The sequence below is a fragment of the Pan troglodytes genome, chromosome 6, assembly GCF_028858775.2.
Source record: "Pan troglodytes isolate AG18354 chromosome 6, NHGRI_mPanTro3-v2.0_pri, whole genome shotgun sequence".
Classification (NCBI taxonomy): Eukaryota; Metazoa; Chordata; class Mammalia; order Primates; family Hominidae; genus Pan; species Pan troglodytes.
This window is the reverse complement of record NC_072404.2, coordinates 83803807-83822820: the sequence shown is the minus strand read 5'-3', so window position 1 is coordinate 83822820 and position 19014 is coordinate 83803807. Positions and strand designations below refer to the sequence as shown.

General features: G+C 41.9%; 1 protein-coding gene across 8 annotated transcripts in view; it reads right to left on the bottom strand.

The window, feature by feature from the left end:
- CALN1 (calneuron 1) overlaps positions 1-19014 on the bottom strand; it is a 667093-nt gene that overhangs the window by 496653 nt on the left and 151426 nt on the right. For all 8 annotated transcript variants that reach the window (XM_009453338.5, XM_016957635.3, XM_054687595.2 and 5 more), the window contains one exon: positions 1066-1190. In XM_009453338.5, the coding sequence (XP_009451613.1) occupies positions 1066-1190 (125 nt within the window). The remainder of the gene's footprint in view (positions 1-1065; positions 1191-19014) is intronic.

Sequence of the window (19014 nt, the reverse complement as noted above, 5' to 3'; positions counted from 1 at the left end):
CAAGCAAAATGGATGAGAGAAGGAGAAGCTATTCAATGGCCTCTCCTCTTCACCTCCCTCACTTCCTGCCTGTTGTGAAGCAAGTTTGGCTTCACTGTCTCAGAGCCAAATGTCCTCCATCTTCCTTCTGGGAGAAATGAGGCTCCCTAATGTGCACATACAAAGCACACTGATTTGAACCATTACACTTAAAAGCAAATATGTGGGCCAACTGGGGTAATTTTGACTTCTACTTGAGAAAGTAAATTTAAACTTTGTGCCTTAAAATGATGGTATTACAAACAACAAAGTATTCAAAAACATGAGGGAAAACTGATTCTGGTTTGACCTCAGCCGATGTAGTACCTAGGTAAAAACATCAGGCCAAATCAACCTAATCCTCTATTCCAGGGGGGAAAAAAAACCTTGTTTTTCCTATTTTCAATTAGAGGATTGGTTTATCCAAGATACAATGAGACACAGTCCTAGGATGAATTTAGTCATCACGTTCCCAGGTTTATGTCCATCCCTAACCCCTGCCTTGAGCACCCAGGGCTGTACTGTGTTACAAAGAAACAGAGGCAATTAAAATAATTGCTATCCCCTGTCACCTAGACAGAGCTTCCAGATGATTCTGATCTGGACAGGATTCAAAGCACCATGGCCAGAAGTCAAGAGACAGCCATTAACAGGGCTTAAACCTCCCCTGCAGATGGACTCCATTGTCAGTGACAACACAGAAACAAGACAATTCCATTGGTGATAAAGACTCCGGAAATTGGAAAACACATTTTAAGAGAGGTGAAGGCTATCCCCCCAGTCACTATCCAAGGAAACCGAAATATCCACCATAGATTGCTCAGGCTATCAGGTCTGTCCCCACACACACACACACACACACACACACACACACAAGTCACTTGGGCAAAATTTTGTCTCTGAACTCTTTCCCATTATGCCATGGCTACACTTGGCCACAACTGCCAAGGAATGGCCAAAGTCCAGGGCTTTCAATTGAGCTTCACAATAGCCAGAAACACCTCCCTGGGAGGGGGGCCAACCCCCCAAACAGGGTAGGCTCCTTACCATCGAGCTCCTCCACGGAGATATTAGCCAGCTGTTCGCTGTCACTGCCAGCAGAGAGCGATCGGTTGAGGTAATTCCCCTTGTACAACAAGCCGGCGGTCACATGGTGGAACGGCATCTTTTCCCTGCCCAAGAGAGAACAGGGGAGGGGAAAAGAAAGACATCATCATTCATTCTTCCTTTCCTTTCTTAAAGGACCATCTGATTTTCAGATGGCCAGTGTCATTTTTAAAATAGCAATAATATTTCTAGTGGGAAAGTCAAGATATTTCCAGGGTCCCAATGACCTGAGCAATTTCCAAAGGAATTCAGGTTCTTCCCATTCCTTCACTGTACATCTTACTTCATTTTCCCCATTTAATTATGAATTTGAACGATGTTGTCCTTGTTAATCATGGCACACCACATCACCATCGAACTATCTCTTTGCAAATGGCAATATCCTTGACTCCTTTCCTTGGCCCGATAAATTCTCACTTGATGCTTGTAAGGAAGGACTGAGAATCCCAGAAGTGTAGGGATGCCCAGGGACTAGATGTCTTGTCTGTGATCAAGCAGAGATCCAAATGTCTCATTTCTCCCAGATAATATAGGCGTTGCACTCACACAGCACTCAAAACAGGTAGGAAATGCCCAAGCTCTAAGTAAGTACATGCAATGCTCTGCATCTCAAGAAGCAGCTGCCAAACCTGGTTGAGATGCAGATGCTGCTTACATGAGTGGTGTGTGAGCACACACATTCTGAAATGCTAATCACACCTGCCCTGCTGGAAACAGGAATGACGCCTTCAGGTGTCCCACAATGAAGCTACTTCCAGCACTCTCACACAAAGTTAAAGCATCCTTCTAGACCAATAGAAAAAAGCTCCTGAACCCAGATGGTCATCAATGGGGCTTAGAAGTTTCCACTAATGCAAGGCTGACTGGAGGCTCCAGGCTACGGAAAAAAGAGATGTGAGATAAAAGGACAGCAAAGACAATGGAAGAGAATGGAAGAATGAGCAAAGACAAGAAAGAGGAAAGGCAGATGGGAAGATTATCTTCTCCAAAGCAGAAAGAGCATAGCTCCTGGCCCAACTTGTCTAATGATGCTCTCCGTGACTTTGAACAAGACGTCGAATGCTTCACATTCTGCTTCCCCATCTAGCAAAGGGGACTAAGAGGATGGATAAACCTCTGAGCAGAATTAGGGCCAACAGGCAGGAAGCACAGGAGTCAATCACAAGGAGTGGGTAGAGAACATCTTTGTATCAGAGCTTCTGGAAAGTGAACTGGGCAGCACTCAACCTGTGAAACCCCTGAAAATTAAAAGGTTTAACCAGGAGCACAAAGCCAGTTAGTGACAGAAGTTGTTCTAGAACTCCAGCATCCTACATGCTATTTCCATTAAGCAGCCCCAGCTAAGTGCCAGACATTTCCACCTGGATGTCAAACCCTCATTTCAAACTCAAAATGTCTAAAAATGAATTAATTATCTTCCTACAAAGTAGGCTACACTTTCTGGTTTCTCTATTTCTATCAAAGGTGCTTTTCGCTCATCACAACAACTGGGACAACTCTCCCAAATGCTCGGGGCCCCCAAAATGTAAAACAGACACATGGCTGAGGCAAGAGCCAACTGTCAGCTTGCAACCCATCCCCTCGCCCTTAACTCTTTCCATAGCTAACAGCATGTACATCCACAGGACAATTGCAAATGGCAGGATGCTGATTACAAAGGGTATATGCATTTGCCAATTATAAGAGGTACATCTTCAGCTAGTTACAAGTGAGATGTTTCCAAATCTATCCTTATATTTAAACAGAATACAAGAATCTTTCTCTAGAAGAACACTTCAATGACCACCTCCTTTTTTCTCCAAGTTAATTTTCAGACCAAAAAGCTTTAAAAGGAAGAATCGCATGTGTGAATTAGGACTACTCTATCTTTTCCTTAAGGCCAATCCTGATTTCTTGGGACTGTGTGTCATGGTCATTTGAGTACGGACTGATACCCACTGCCATAATGTGAATGTCTCCCCAAAATTTTGTGTGTCAGAAACTTAATCCCCAATGCAACAGTGTTGAGAGGTGGGACCTTTAAGAGGTGATTAGGTCATGAGGACAGAATTAATGCTGTTATTGCAGGCATAGGTTACCTATCACAAGAGTGAGTTCCTGATAAAAGGATGAGTTCAGTTGGGTGCGGTGGCTCACACCTGTAATCCCAGCACTTTGGGAGACCTAGGCAGGTGGATCACCTGAGGTCAGGAGTTCGAGACCAGCCTGGCCAACATGGTGAAACCCCATTTCTACTAAAAATACAAAAAATTAGCTGGACATGGTAGTGCACACCTGTAATCCCAGCTACTCGGGATACTGAGGCAGAAGAATTGCTTGAACCCAGGAGGCAGAGGTTGCAGTGAGCTGAAACCATGCCATTGCTCTCCAGCCTGGGCAACAAGAGCGTCTAAAAAAAAAAAAAAAGATGAATTCAGCCCCTTTCCCTTCTCTGCCTCTTTCATTCTCTCTCTAACACTCATGCTCTCTTCCTCTTCTGCTATAGGACGACACAGCAAGAAGGCCCCTGAAAGATGTAGGACCCTTGCCCTTGGACTTCCCAGCCTGCAGAGCTATAAGAAACAAATCTTGGCTCTTTGTAAACAACCCAGTCTCAGGTATTCTGTTATAGCAGCACAAAACAGACTGAGACATCCATAGTCCAGAAAATGAGATGTCAACCCTGGCTAACACTTCTTATGTGATTTCAACTTCACCCTCAGTACCAGTCCCACACACAGTGAGCCTCACCAGCTGTTATCTTAACATGTTTAAGTCTTCATAAACATGGGAAGACACCTGCTCTGATATTATCTAATTTGTTAGCTAAGCCTCATTAGATGAGCCTCACCAGCTGCTATCTTAACCAACGTTTAAGTCTTCACAAGCATGGAAAGACACCTGCTCTGTTCTTATCTAATTCACTTCCTGGAACAAGACCCACTAAGGTCGGTACAAAAAGCATTCCTTCCATTCCACCATGCATCACTCTAGTTTCTCAGCATTTTATAAATATCTTCCTATTGTCACCTTTTACCTGGTTGTCTGCAGCTTTGGATTCACTACGCAAATTTTTACAGTCATAATAAGGATGTTATACTCAAGCAAGCATCTCCAACCCACGCCCCAGTTCAGCCACAGAATAAATGTTGAGTACTTTGCAGAGAAAACTGGTCACAACTGAATCCCACTTGATATACCAACATAATTTGCTTCTGAAAAAAAAAGGCAGCTTACAAAATTAGGTACACATTCAGTTCGTTTAGTCTCTGCATTCAAAAAGCTCAAAGTCTAGTGGGGAAGAAACCATGTGCAATGGAACGATCCATATAGATATATAAAGTCATGTTCAAGAAAGGGAAGAACATCATCCTAAGTAAGCTAAAAACAGCTGCTGCAATTAAGGACTAAATTTCACTCCAAGCTGCCTAGGGAAACCCAAGCTTTAAGATTCTCTCCTTGGCTAAGGGAAGAGAAATACACAAGTTCAAGCAAAGATAAACCTTGTCCTGAAACTAAAACTTGAAGATGGATCCTTCTATAGAGAGCAACAAACAAAAATAAATAAATATTTTCAACAGCAGTTTCACTCACTGTGAAATATTTAAGCGACTGTCATGAAAACAATCATTTCTGTGTTTTATGTAAGCCAGTGATATGGTCTGAATGAATGTGTCCCCCAGTAATTCATACACTGGAATCTAAGACTCTAATGTGGTAGTATTAAGAGATGGAGCCTTTAGAAGCTGATTAGGTCCATGAGGGCTCCTCCCTCACTGATGGGATTAATACCCTTATAAAAGGGTTGGAAGGAACTAGCAAGGCTCTTTTGTCTTTCTGCCTTCCACCATGTGAAAAGGCAGCAACAAGGCAGCATCTTGGAAGCAGAGAGCAGCTCTCACCAGACACAAAATCTATAGGTGTCTCCATCTTGGACTTCCCAACCCATAGAACTGTAGGCAATGAATGTCTGTTGTTTATAAATTAGCTAGTCTAAGGTATTTGTTACAGCAGTAGAAACTAAAGCAGAGTGGTTTCATGGTTAAGAATTGGCTGGGTGTGGTGGCTCATGCCTGTAAACCCAGCACTTTGGGAGGTTAAGGCAGGCAGATCACCCAAGGTCAGGAGTTGGAGACCAGCCTGGACAACATGGTGAAACCCCATCTCTACTAAAAATACAAATATTAGCCAGGCATGGTGGTGGGTGCCTGTAATCCCAGCTCTACTTGGGAGGCTGAGGCACAAGGATCACTTGAACCCGGGAGTGGAGGTTGCAATGAGCCGAGATCGTGCCACTGCACTTCAGCCTGGGTGATAGAGGGAGACTCCATCTCAAAAAAAAAAAAAAAAAAAGAATCAGCACTTTCTAGTCAAAAACAGTGTTAGATTTGAATCCTACCTCTGCCCTTATTAGCCAGGTAAATAAGTAGTTTGACCTCTGTAAGCCTGTCTCCTCTTCTGTAAAATGGGTTTTAATATATACTGAAGAGAATAGTACTGTTGTAAATATTAAATAAGATAAACGGCCAGGCATGGTGGCTCACATCTATAATCCCAGCACTTTGGGAGGCCAAGGAGGGAGGATCACTTGATGTCAGGATTTCCAGACCAGCCTGGGCAACAGAGCAAGACCCTGTCTCTTCACACAGACCAAAAAATAAAAAAATTTAGCTGGGCATGGTGGCACACACATGTAGTCATAGCTACTCCGGAGGCTGAAGTGAGAGGATCATGTGAGCACAGTAATTTGAGACTTCAGAGAGCTATGATCCCACCACTGTACTCCAGCCTGAGTGACAGAGCAAGACTCTGACTCTAAAAAGATAAGATATAGAAAGCACTGTACTTAGCACCAGGTATCTGCTCAGTAACACCAGTAATTATTTGCTAAGGATTATATGAAGCAGGATGCAGGGGCAACAAGAAGTCATGGATGAATTAGATTGATGCCTGGATTACATGCTGGATTACAAAGGAGGGTCAGTGAGACCTGACAAAGGGCAAGCTTCAGGGAGAGGCTGGCATGTAAACCACTGTGCTGAGGGATCAGGTGTGAGCAGCAAAGCACCAGCGGGTTCCAGTGCTGAATGGTGTCAGCATGCAGAAGGGGCTACTTGAATGGCAAGTGCCAGAGCCAAAGAAGAGTCCATTTCCTGGGTGCCAGGGAGGCTGGCTGAATTGTCATATCAAAGAAAAGATCTTGTGAGGTTAAAACCAAAAGGGATGGTTCCTGTTAATGGGGTCAAGGAACTGGTACATTTCTTGACAGAGTAATATACTGAAGAGGCCATGTATGGTGCCTAACACCTGTAATCTCAGCATTTTGGGAGGCTGATGCTGGAAGATTACTTGAGGCTAGGAGTTCAAGACCAGTCTGGGCAACATGGTGAGACTGTGTCTCTACAGAAAAATTTTAAAAATTTTAGTCAGGCATGGTGGTGCATGACTGTAGTCCCTGCTACTCAGGAGGCTGAGGTAGGAAGATCGCTTGAGCCCAGGAGTTTGAGGCTGCAGTGAACTGTGATCTTGCCACTGCCCTCCAGCCTGGGCAACAGAGGGAGACCTTGTCTCTAAAAAGTTAATTAAATAAATAAACTAAAGAGCCTCATTCACATTAACTTGAAATGATGCCCTTTTGTGATGGTCAATTTTATGTGTCAACTTGACTGGGCCATGGGTTGCCCAGATATTTGGTTGAACATTATTCTCTGTGATGTGTCTGTGAGGGTGTTGCTGGATTAGGTTAACTTTTGAATTGGTAGTCTGAGTAAAGCAGATTCTCCTCCCCAGTGTGGGTGGGTCTCATCCAACAGTGAATAGAATGATAGGCCTACATGGAATGAACACACTAAGAAAGAATTTGCTCTTCAAACTGTCTTCAAGCTGGTACATCAGTCTTATTCTGCCACTGAACTCAGACTTGGACTGTAGCTTTTCACTAACTGATTCTCAGGTCTTCAAACCAGACTGGAACTATACCATCATTTCTCTTGGGTCTTCAGCTTGCTGACAGCAGACTGTGGAATTTTCAGAGTCTGTAACTGCATGAGCTAATTCCTTATGATAAATCTCTTTAAAGTTATACAGATAGATTAAGATTAGATAGATAGATAGATAGATAGATAGATAGATAGATAGATAGAGATATATGATAGATGATGGATGGATAGGTAGGTAGATAGGTAGGTAGGTAGGTAGGTAGGTAGGTAGGTAGGTAGGTAGATAGATAGATAGATAGATAGATAGATAGATAGATAGATAGATTATTAGATAGATAGATAGATTCTGTTTCTTTGGAGAACCCACATTAATGTACCTTCCTTTTTTTTCCTCTACAGTACCAAGGACCCAGGCACATGGCAGTAGGGTATTATTATTATTCTGAGCAAAGCCCTGTGTGTTCTGCAGGGCTTCTAAAGCAGTGCTACTCAAAGTGTGGTCTACAGACCACTGCCAATTGCATAGCATTTGTTGCTGGTCTGCGGTGAGATAAATACAAGAATTGAGAGAAAGCACTGAAATAGCAATTTAGAGCATTGCCCCAACTTCTAAGCACTTGACCAGTGGACTTGATTTTTGTATATTTTTGCTTCTTTTATTTTTCCTGGTAATTCTTTCTTACTGGTTTTTGTTTTGTTTTGTTTGTTTTTGAGATGGAGTCTTGCTCTGTTGCCCAGGCTGGAGTGCAGTGGCGCGATCTCAGCCACTGCAAGCTCCGCCTCCCGGGTTCATGCCATTCTCCTGCCTCAGCCTCCCAAGTAGCTGGGATTACAGGTGCCTGCCACCACGTCTGGCTAATTTTTTGTATTTTTAGTAGAGATGGGGTTTCATCGTGTTGGCCAAGATGGTCTCGATCTCCTGACCTTGTGATCTGCCCGCCTCGGCCTCCCAAAGTGCTGGGATTACAGGCGTGAACCACAGCGCCCAGCTCTTACTGTACTTTTTTAAAGTATCAGTCTACAAATGACCGAAACTAAAAAAAATTAAAACTGGTCCTTCCTCACAAATAGTTTGAGAAGCACAGCTCTAAAGTATTTAATTTATGTTGTACAGATTTCTGGTAATGAACCACAGAGAAAGCAAGAAAAACATTTGGAGAAATGCATCTTAACTTGTCCCTGAAACTTTTTCAAAGAGCTTAAGATTTCTTAAAAGTCTTAGATGGACTTCTGAAAGAAGCTGAAAGACTTCAATTGATTCCTGAGCTCTCTATAGAGTGCTAGAGAAGTACAAGGCATCTCTTGCAGACTTGACAGCAATCCGTGTCCTCCAATTACCAGACATACAAGGGGCAATATTGATCTTGCATGCTAAAGGTTAGAGCCTAACCAGTCCTGACACAGCCTTTGCCAAATTCCTGTAAAAACCACGAAAGCACACCAAAATAACGATATTCTCAACACCACCAATGCCAGGGTATGGAAGAAGCTTTCATAAAATCAGTGCAGTTAGGATTAGAATGATGAATAATCAGTGGTGCAGCCTTGAAGTCAGAGACGGAATAACAGAGTCAGATAGTACAGGGATAAGAAGAGATTGTTATCTACCCAAATTCTCTTCTGTTTCAGGGACTTAGGGATGACCAACCATAACAGCAGGCAATCACCCTTCTGACTGGAATTGCTTTATTAAAGCAGCCAAGGTCAAATCCCACCACCGTCTCTTCCACCACTGTGAAGCAACAACTTTTTTTCCTCTAGCTACTCATGGATCATAACTCCCAGTATGCAAGGTGGCTAGGAATGGAAGGTCTGAGACATGGACCCTGCACATGAAGATGAGAAATTAGCTGCAAGGCACAGGTGTTGGTGAGAAGGATCCCAGGAGTAATGACCTATGGGGATTATGATTTTTCATGCATTGCTTCTGATTAAGAAAAAACTGCAGAAGGCCTCAAATAACCCAGAAATATATGTCTTCCTCTCTGTTCAACAGCTACATGGTGGGGACAAGAAGATCTCATCTTACTCCAGCAAAGATGCTCTCAACAAAGGCCAGCTAGACCCTGGACATTTGGCTAAGCGCTTATGAAACAGTTTTGTTCCCCTGTTAAAATCCTGCAGGGGCATGCCAGTTGGCAAACACTTGGTTTGGACAGATCTCAAATCAGACAAGAATGAGTAAGCAAAAACACTAACGTAGTGGTCTGTGTAAAAGTTCTGCATCATTAGAGAAGGAACAACTTTCAAGAAGAAGTACAGCAAAAGCCTATTGCCAATAATGATATAATACAAGAAAGGACAATTTTACAAACTTTAACAAGGTGTCTATGACATAAGAATGCAAATTCATAAAGAAATATCAGAGTGAGAAGAAGAGATATCAAGACAAAAAGAAAAGGCAATAAGCTGAGAGGTAAGCCGGTTTGGAAAAGGTGCATGCATTTGCAAACAAAGGAGAAATCCAAAAACAGTAGCAGAATGAAAATCGGCATTAAAGGCAATGAAGAATATTTCAAAGAAACAGAAATTTTAGCACACAACATAATGCACCTATGTACCCACCACCCAGATTTAACGATATTTTGCCTTCTTTGCTTATTTTTTAAAGAAATAACATATTACACTGAAACCCTTACCACCTACTCTATTCTTTCACTTCCCTCCCTCCACAGTGACAACTCTATTATCCTTCCTGTCCATGCTTTTAAATTTGTCCAGATTTTGATGTAACTACATAGAATATATTGTATCATTGCTGTGTCTATCTTTAAATTTACATAAATGATATTACACCATCCATATGCTTTTGCAACCTGCATGGTTCACTCTATATTGGATTTCTGAGATCTATCTAAATCCATACACATACACCAAATTAATTTTTTTTTTTTTTTTTTTGAGACGGAGTCTCGGCTCTGTCACCCAGGCTGGAGTGCAGTGGCGCGATCTTGGCTCACTGCAAGCTCCGCCTCCTGGGTTCATGCCATTCTCCTGCCTCAGCCTCCCGAGTAGCTGGGACTACTGGCACCCACCACGACGCACGGCTAATTTTTTGTATTTTTAGTAGAGATGGGGTTTCACTGTGTTAGCCAGGTTGGTCTTGATCTCCTGACCTCGTGATCCACCTGCCTCAGCCTCCCAAAGTGCTGGGATTACAGGCGTGAGCCACTACGCCCGGCCTAGTTAATTTTTAACTGCTCAACAGTTTTCCATTGTATATAAATTACACAATCGATGGAAAAGTGTGCTGCAATGAATACCCCATGTGTGTCTCTTCATATATATTTGCAGGAATTTCTCTGAACTGCATATCTAGATAAAATACTACCTGGTTATTGAGTATGCGAATCTTTACCTTTATTGGATTTAGTGAAATTGCACTCCAAAGTGATTGGGTTATTTATTGGTATATAATAGTTATTTATTGGTATATAATAAATTACCCCTGAACTTTGTGGCTTAAAATAAATATTTATTATCTCAGGTTCTGTGGGTCAGAATCAGGAGCTGCTTAAGCTGGGTGGTTCTGGCTCAAGGAGTCTCCTCTGATTGCAGTCAAGACACTGGCTGGGGCCACCATCATCAGAAGGCCTGACCGGGGCTGGAGGATCCATTTCCAAGATGGTGCACTCACATAGCTTTGTTCATGTGAGTTGGGAGCACTCACATGGCTCCCAACATGATGCCATTAAACATGGATTTGGAAAGAGGTGTTCATAAAAGGTCTCACTTTCTTGTGGGTCTCTCCATAGGGCTTCTGAAGTGTCCTTATGACATGGGAGCTGGATCACCCCAAGCAAGTGATCAAAGACATGGGGGCAGGGGCTCTTATGACTTGGTCTTGGAAATCACACATCATCACTTCTGCCACATTGTTTTCATTAGAACTGTGTCACTGAATACAGCCAACACTTAGGGGGAACGGAATTAGACTCCACCTTTTGAAAAATGGAGTATCAGATAATTTTTAGATGTATTTTAAAAACACCTTAGTGATTGTGACAATTTACAGATCCACCATTAGTCTAGGAGTGTGTCAATTTCCCCGATAGCCTTGCCAAAACTTGGTATTAGCAGACTGTTTCATTTTTAATTGGATTTCCTTCACTGCTAGCTTAAGCATCTTTTCATATGGCTTTTACTCATTCAATTTCTTCTGCTACAAGTATGCTTTTCATCTTTATGTATTGGATTGTTTATGATTTTTGCACTGCTTTGTCCTTCTATGTTATTGTCCAGTGTCCAATTTCAATCTCATTTTTAACCCCTTTTCCCCAAAAATTAGTCAGAATTATTGTTTCTTACAATCGATACTTATGTAAACTTTTCCACAAGTTTGCCAATTTTCTGCTCATCATTGGTTCTTGCAGGCTACTCCTTTGTTCCAGATTCAATTTCTTTTTCAATCAAGTGTAAATGTAAATAAGGGGCTATAAATGGCAAGCTTTCTAAGTCTTTGTCTTAAAAAGTCTTTATTTCAACTTCATTTGAATTATGAAGGTTAACCTAGTAGAGAATTATAAATTAATGATTTCCTTAGCACTTAAAAAATGTTTTGTTGCTGATGAGAAATCTATAGGTATACTTGCTGTTCACCTATTCATACTCATTCTGGACAATTCTAAGTCATTATGTTTTCAGATATAGGTGCTCTCCAAATCTCTTTATTCTCTTTTTGGTAAGCTCTTATTAGATGTACGTTGGACCTCTTTGTTCAAGCTGGATTCTCTTGACTGGTTCACCCAAAAGCTATTCACAGTTCATCTGACTGAGGAAGCTGGGAAGCCAATAACTATTTCCCAGACTTTCTTGCTACTAAGGTTCTGGATGAAAGTTAGTTCTAATATTCAAAAGCTCTTACACAAAATTTGCAATATAGACATGAGGTGAAGGCAGTGATATACTGGTAAATGTTTAGCACTTGGTCTCAAAAAGAAACACTCTTGATGTGTAGCATTTTCCATTTTCATGGCGAAAATATTCCCACAAGGACCAATTCCAAGCTCCCAACATGGTACCACTAAACATGGATTTGGAAAGAGATGTGCAGCAGTATACCAGCATACCACCATGAAGTATCTCCACCACACACACACAATAGACTAAATTAACCACAAAATCACAAATAATAGTAAAATGTAGCAAAATGATTAGGAAGTGATGAATTTTAAATATTTATTACCTTGATTTTTCACTTATTTCATTGTAAGTTCATATTCCATTTTTAAGAATGAATGCATAGGCTGAGTGTGGTGGCTCACACCTGTAATCCCAGCACTTTGGGATGCCAAGGTGGGAGCCCGGAGTTCAAGACCAGCTGGGCAACATAGCAAGACCTCATTTCTACAAAAAATAAAACAATTAGCCGGGCATAGTGGTATGTGCCTGCAGTCTTAGCTACTCAGGAGGCTGAGGTTGGAGAATCACTTAAGCCCAGAAGTTCAAGGCTGCAGTGAGCTATGATTAAACCCCTGTACTCCAGCCTGGGTAACAGAGAACGAGACCCTGTCTAAAAAACAACAAAAAAACAAACAAACAAAACGGATGCATTTAATAATCACCTCACAAAATCCCTTAAAATTTAAAAGTGGGCTCTCACAAGCCAGTATGAGCTTATGAGCTAGCTCCAGCATGTCACTGGCTGTTTCCTTGCCATGTTTTGACTTTCTACAGAAAAGAAGACATGAAAACATGACATTTTCCTGCAGCAACATTCCATTGTTCACTCTCCAGTTTCCTGGCTGTGACAAAGCAGCTATGGTGGTGGCAGCAACGGCTTCTGAATCCCCAGATCACAGCTCTAGGGGACCATTCTCCAAATGCTGGGAAGTCAAGAGAATGTTGCAGGGACAATATACAGCAGTGGCAGCCTCAGTGGTAGCAACTCTCCTGGAGAGTTGACTTTGAGTTATTCTGGAATTCATTCTGGACAACCACCTAAAATCCACTCCTTCAACCCTTGAACAGTTATGCAAGCATCAAATCCCTTATACTAAATCCCCTCCTGCTTAAAATACCCAGAGTGGTTACTGGTTCTTGAACTAAGTCTTCACTGATACATCATAGTGTTGTCCATATTCTTTAAACTCTTTTTAATTGTTCACATTTTTACCTCTCTGTGTATCTTAGAAGTAATCTCCTCAAATTATTTGCAAATTTGTACTTTCTCTTTTCAGTTTTTACTGAATGGTGGTTGAACCTGTCTACTGAATTTTTCATTTACATGACTGTATTTTCCATTTCCAGAAGTTTACTTTGGTTCTTTTATGAACACACCTCTTATTTTTCACTGAGTATCAATCTTTCATTATGATTCCTATACTTTCTTTCACCTTTTAACCATTTTTTTTTTTTTTTTTTGAAACAGAGATCTCACTCTGTCACCCAGGCTGGAGTGTAGTGGTGCAATTTGGGCTCACTGCAACCTCTGCCTCCCGGGTTCAAGCAATTCTCCTGCCTCAGCATTCCAAGTAGCTGGGATTACAGTTGTGCACCACCATGCCTGGCTAATTTTTGTATTTTCAGTAGAGACAAGATTTCACCATGTTGGCCAGGCTGGTTTCGAACTCCTGCCTCAAGTGATCTGCCCACCTTAGCATCCCAAAGTGCTGGGATTACAGATGTGAGCCACCGCGCCTAGCCCTTTTAACCATTTCTGACTTATTTCATATTTTTCTTCAGAATGTCATTTTATAATTTCCATTTCTGAAGGCACTAATCCTCTTTTTGTACTACTCTGATTTTCCCAGTGACAAACTGTTTTTCCCAGTATGGCCTGTCATTTGTTGAGGGGAGGAACCCCAGCAGCCTTTGCAACAGGTGACGCTTTTCCCACTGGAGTTCCAAGTTCACAGAGATCCCCGTCCATCACACAGGGCATCTCACCAGTTCAGAACCAGTCATTACATTAATTCCTTAACTTAGAAGCCTGCACCACACAGGTAGTGTACATTTGGACTGCACATCCCCTGGAACACTGGCTTAGAGTTTTGATTTGTCACTGTAGCCTTTCTCTTTTGTAGCCATTGATCTGGGAAGAAAATAAGCATCACTGCTACTTTGCTGGGCCAGTGGGGAGACTGAGTCTAGCTCCCACCTGTAAGTGAAAACTGTAACCTCCACCTCCCGGGTTCAAGTGATTCTCCTGCCTCAGCCTCCCAAGTAGCTGGGATGACAGGCATGTACCACAATGCCCGGCTAATTTTTGTATTTTTGGTAGAGACAGGATTCTTCATGTTGGCCAGGCTGGTCTCGAACTCCCGACCTCAAGTGATGCACCTGCCTTGGCCTCCCAAAGTACTGGGATTACAGACATGAGCCACCGAGCCTGACCATATGTTGAAATTCTTATTGCCAATGTGATGGTATTAGCAGATAGGGGCCACTGCACTTCAGCCTGGGTGACAGAACAATACTCCATCTCAAAAAAAAAAAAAAGAATTTCAACATATGACTTTTGGGGAAACACAAACATTTAGTCCATGAATAGTAAGTTGCTACTAGGTTGTACAAGAGTAATTGCAGTTATTGCCATTACTCTTGCACCAACCATTACTTTTAATGGCAAAAACCGCAATTACTCTTGCACCAACCCAATATAACAGAATATGTGGCTTAAACAACAAACATTTATTTCTCATGGTTCTCAAGCCTGGAAGGCCAAAATCAGGGTGCCGGCTTGATCAAATTCTTGATGAAGACCCTCTTCCTGGTCTACAGGTGGCCCTCTTCTCATTGTGTCCCCATGAGGTGGACAGCAGACAGCGCTCTGGTCTCTTTGTCCCCTTATAAGAGGACATTCGTGAGGATTCCACCTCATTAGTGAGGCCTCCACCTCCCACTCATTAGCAGATAGGGCCTTTGAGAGGTGATTGGGTCACTATATCATGACCTAATCACCTCTCAAAGGCCCTATCTGCTAATACCATCACATTGGCAATAAGAATTTCAACATATAGTCAGGTGCAGTGGCTTATGCCTGTAATCCCAGCACTTTGGGAGGCCAAGGCAGGTGGATCACTTGAGGTCAGGAATTCGAGACCAGCCTGGCCAACATGGTGAAATCCTGTCTCTACTAAAAATACAAAAATTAGCCAGGCATGGTGGCGCATGCTTGTAATCCCAGCTACTCGGGAGGCTGAGGCAGGAGAATCACTTGAACCTGGGAGGTGAAGGTTACAGTGAGCCGAGATCGCACCACTGCACTCCAGCTTGGGCAACAGAACAATACTCTGTCTCAAAAAAAAAAAAAAAAAAAAAAAAAAAAAAAAAAAGAATTTCAACATATGACTTTTGGAGAAACACATTTAGTCCATGAATTACAGGGGGCTGGGAAACCGGAGTCTCATTTCCTATTTCCTGCCTGTGCCAGTCCAAGACCACATCTTTTGTCTCTGCATGAACATTAAAACCGCATCACCAGAGCTTTCTGGGGGGCAGGGAGGTTCCTGTTGTTCAGTAGCGCCCACTCCTATGCTTATCTCCCTGGGCTCTGAGTTTCCCCTTCCTTCCTTTCTTTCTAACTGATTTTATTCGTCAGAGCTTAGCCAGGAAAACAGAGCCTGTATCAGGCAGTTCAACAAGAGGATTTAAAACAGCTATCTACTAAGTTGTTGGAAGGGTGGAAAAGCCAAACAGAGATACTTAGCAGAGATTAGAGATGGCAGCAACGTATTCCCACCCCTAGTCTGGAAGGACGTAGGGAGAGGGTGGTACTATCAGAACCTCAAAGTTGAGTTTCCCAAAAGGATCTAGCACCGTGGTAGGGGCTGCCCAATAGGAACTAAAAGGAGAGATGGAAAGGCTTTGCTCTGCCAAGATTCAAAGCAAGAACCACTAAAAAGAGACAGCCACTGCTGGAGACAATTATCAAAAGCAGATCGAGATGGGGAAAAATACCCCAGCCTCTTTTTCCCGCCTTTTCATTTCCTGCTGGTGTCTCCTTTTGGCCAAATCAGTCAGCAGCCTATTGCCAGGGAATCTGGAAATGTAGTTTGCAAACATCAAGCCCTACCATGCAGGGTAGCAGGAGAAAAAGGCAGATAAATCCGTAAGAAAGCAGGCAGATGACCAGCAAAGCGACACGTTTGATATTTTTTTTCTATTTTATTCTGCATTTCTATGTTGATAGCAGAAAAAGCACCCATGTTAGCTTAGGACACTGACAGAGGTAGATCTCCAGGTGACATTTTTGAACTTCAAGGATAAGAAAAAATGCTCTGAGCATTCAGGTAGAAAATACAGTTTACCGGCCAGGCACGGTGGCTCACACCTGTAATCCCAGCACTTTGGGAGGCCAAGGCAGGCAGATCACTTGAGATCAGGAGTTTGAGACCAGCCTGGCCAACATGGTGAAACCCCGCCTCTCCTTAAAAATACAAAAATTAGCCAGGCATCATGGTGCACATCTGTAATCCCAGCTACTCGGGAGGCTGAGGCAGGAGGATCACTTGAACCTGGGAGGCGGAGGCTGTGGTGAGCCGAGACCACACCACTGCACTCCAGCCTGGGCGACAGAGCATATCCACAAAAAAACAAAATGAGATTCAGTTTCCTTCAGAATAATAATGGCTTCTGAAGATTCCTCCGGAAGCAACCACAAAAACAACACTATCTCCACCTCCTGCCGCCTTGAATGGGTCACTTAAATTAAAATAAGTAGAGAAGTTTATGAAGTAAATCATGAGGAAATATTGTAAGTCAAATGTAATAGAAAATAAAGTTCTCACTTCAAACAATTCAAACTAAAAAACATTGAAGTACAGTGAAGTCCAAGTGAAAGATGATGAAGGTCATTTCTATGTTTGAGGGTAAAATTCAAAAGGATAGCATATTAGTCATAAACTTCTATGTACCATATCATAGCACTGTAAAGTAAAAATAATTTAAATATAAAGAAAAACTGGCTGGGCACAGTGGCTCATACTCATAATCCCCACACTTTGGGAGGTTGAGACAGGAGGATAACTTGAGGCCAGGAGTTTGAGACCAGCCTGGGCAACACAGCGAAACCTCATCTCTATGAAAAATTTAGAAATAGCCTAGTGTGGTGGTGCGCACCTGTAGTCTCAGCTACTTCGGAGACTGAGGTGGGAGGATCGTTTGAGCCCAAGAAGTCAAGGCTGCAGTGAGCATAATGTTGCCACTGCACTCCAGCTGGGACGACAAAGACTGTCTCTAAAAAAGTAATAAATAAATAAATAAATAAATAAATAAATAAATACAGATTTTTTAAAATGGTTGAAGTCTTTAAAGACACCCTCTAAGCCTCTGATAAATTACCTGGACAAAAAATAAAAACAAAAAGGATATGAAGAGAAGTGGGTATTAGGCTATGAAGGCTAATTTAATGTGTGCGTTTCTGAGTGTGTGTGTCCCCCAGAGATCCGTCAAATGATCAAATATAAGACCACAGAGCAAACTTCAGCATACGTATTTAAAAAGTTGGTCTACCACAGTTGAATTTAAGTAGAGACAATAATGAAAGTCAATACTTTCGGTGTATACTGGGCAGGTGATGGGTGCACCCAAATCTCACAAATCACTACTAAAGAATTTATGTAACCAAACACCACCTCTTTCCTAAAAACCCATGGAAATAAAATTTTTTTAAAATAAAATAGAAGCCAAAATTGAAAATTTTATTATATTCCCCTAAATATTTCCTAGGTCAATGTTTAAATTAAAGTTATAATTACGGGCTATCTTTAAAGTAATGAAAATGGAAACAATACTTATTTTTAAAAATAACAAAAACAATACTTATTTTTTTAAATCACAGAGTGTAGCAAAGGAGCATTCATATGAACTTTAAAGTAGTTTTTTCCAATTCTGTGAAGAAAGTCATTGGTAGCTTGATGGGGATGGCATTGAATCTGTAAATTACCTTGGGCAGTATGGCCATTTTCACGATATTGATTCTTCCTACCCATGAGCATGGAATGTTCTTCCATTTGTTTGTGTCCTCCTTTATTTCATTGAGCAGTGGTTTGTAGTTCTCCTTGAAGAGGTCCTTCACATCCCTTGTAAGTTGGATTCCTAGGTATTTTATTCTCTTTGAAGCAATTGTGAATGGGAGTTCACTCATGATTTGGCTCTCTGTCTGTTGTTGGTGTATAAGAATGCTTGTGATTTTTGTACATTGATTTTGTATCCTGAGACTTTGCTGAAGTTGCTTATCAGCTTAAGGAGATTTTGGGCTGAGACAATGGGGTTTTCTAGATATACAATCATGTCGTCTGCAAACAGGGACAATTTGACTTCCTCTTTTCCTAATTGAATACCCTTTATTTCCTTCTCCTGCCTAACTGCCCTGGCCAGAACTTCCAACACTATGTTGAATAGGAGTGGTGAGAGAGGGCATCCCTGTCTTGTGCCAGTTTTCAAACGGAATGCTTCCAGGTTTTGCCCATTCAGTATGATATTGGCTGTGGGTTTGTCATAGATAGCTCTTATTTTGAAATACATCCCATCAATACCTGATTTATTGAGAGTTTTTAGCATGAAGGGTTGTTGAATTTTGTCAAAGGCTTTTTCTGCATCTATTGAGATAATCATGTGGTTTTTGTCTTTGGCTCTGTTTATAATGCTGGATTACATTTATTGATTTGCGTATACTGAACCAGCCTTGCATCCCAGGGATGAAGCCCACTTGATCATGGTGGATAAGCTTTTTGATGTGCTGCTGGATTCGGTTTGCCAGTATTTTATTGAGGATTTTTGCATCAATGTTCATCAAGGATATTGGTCTAAAATTCTTTTTTGGTTGTGTCTCTGCCCGGCTTTGGTATCAGAATGATGCTGGCCTCATAAAATGAGTTAGGGAGGATTCCCTCTTTTTCTATTGATTGGAATAGTTTCAGAAGGAATGGTACCAGTTCCTCCTTGTACCTCTGGTAGAATTCGGCTGTGAATCCATCTGGTCCTGGACTCTTTTTGGTTGGTAAACTATTGATTATTGCCTCAATTT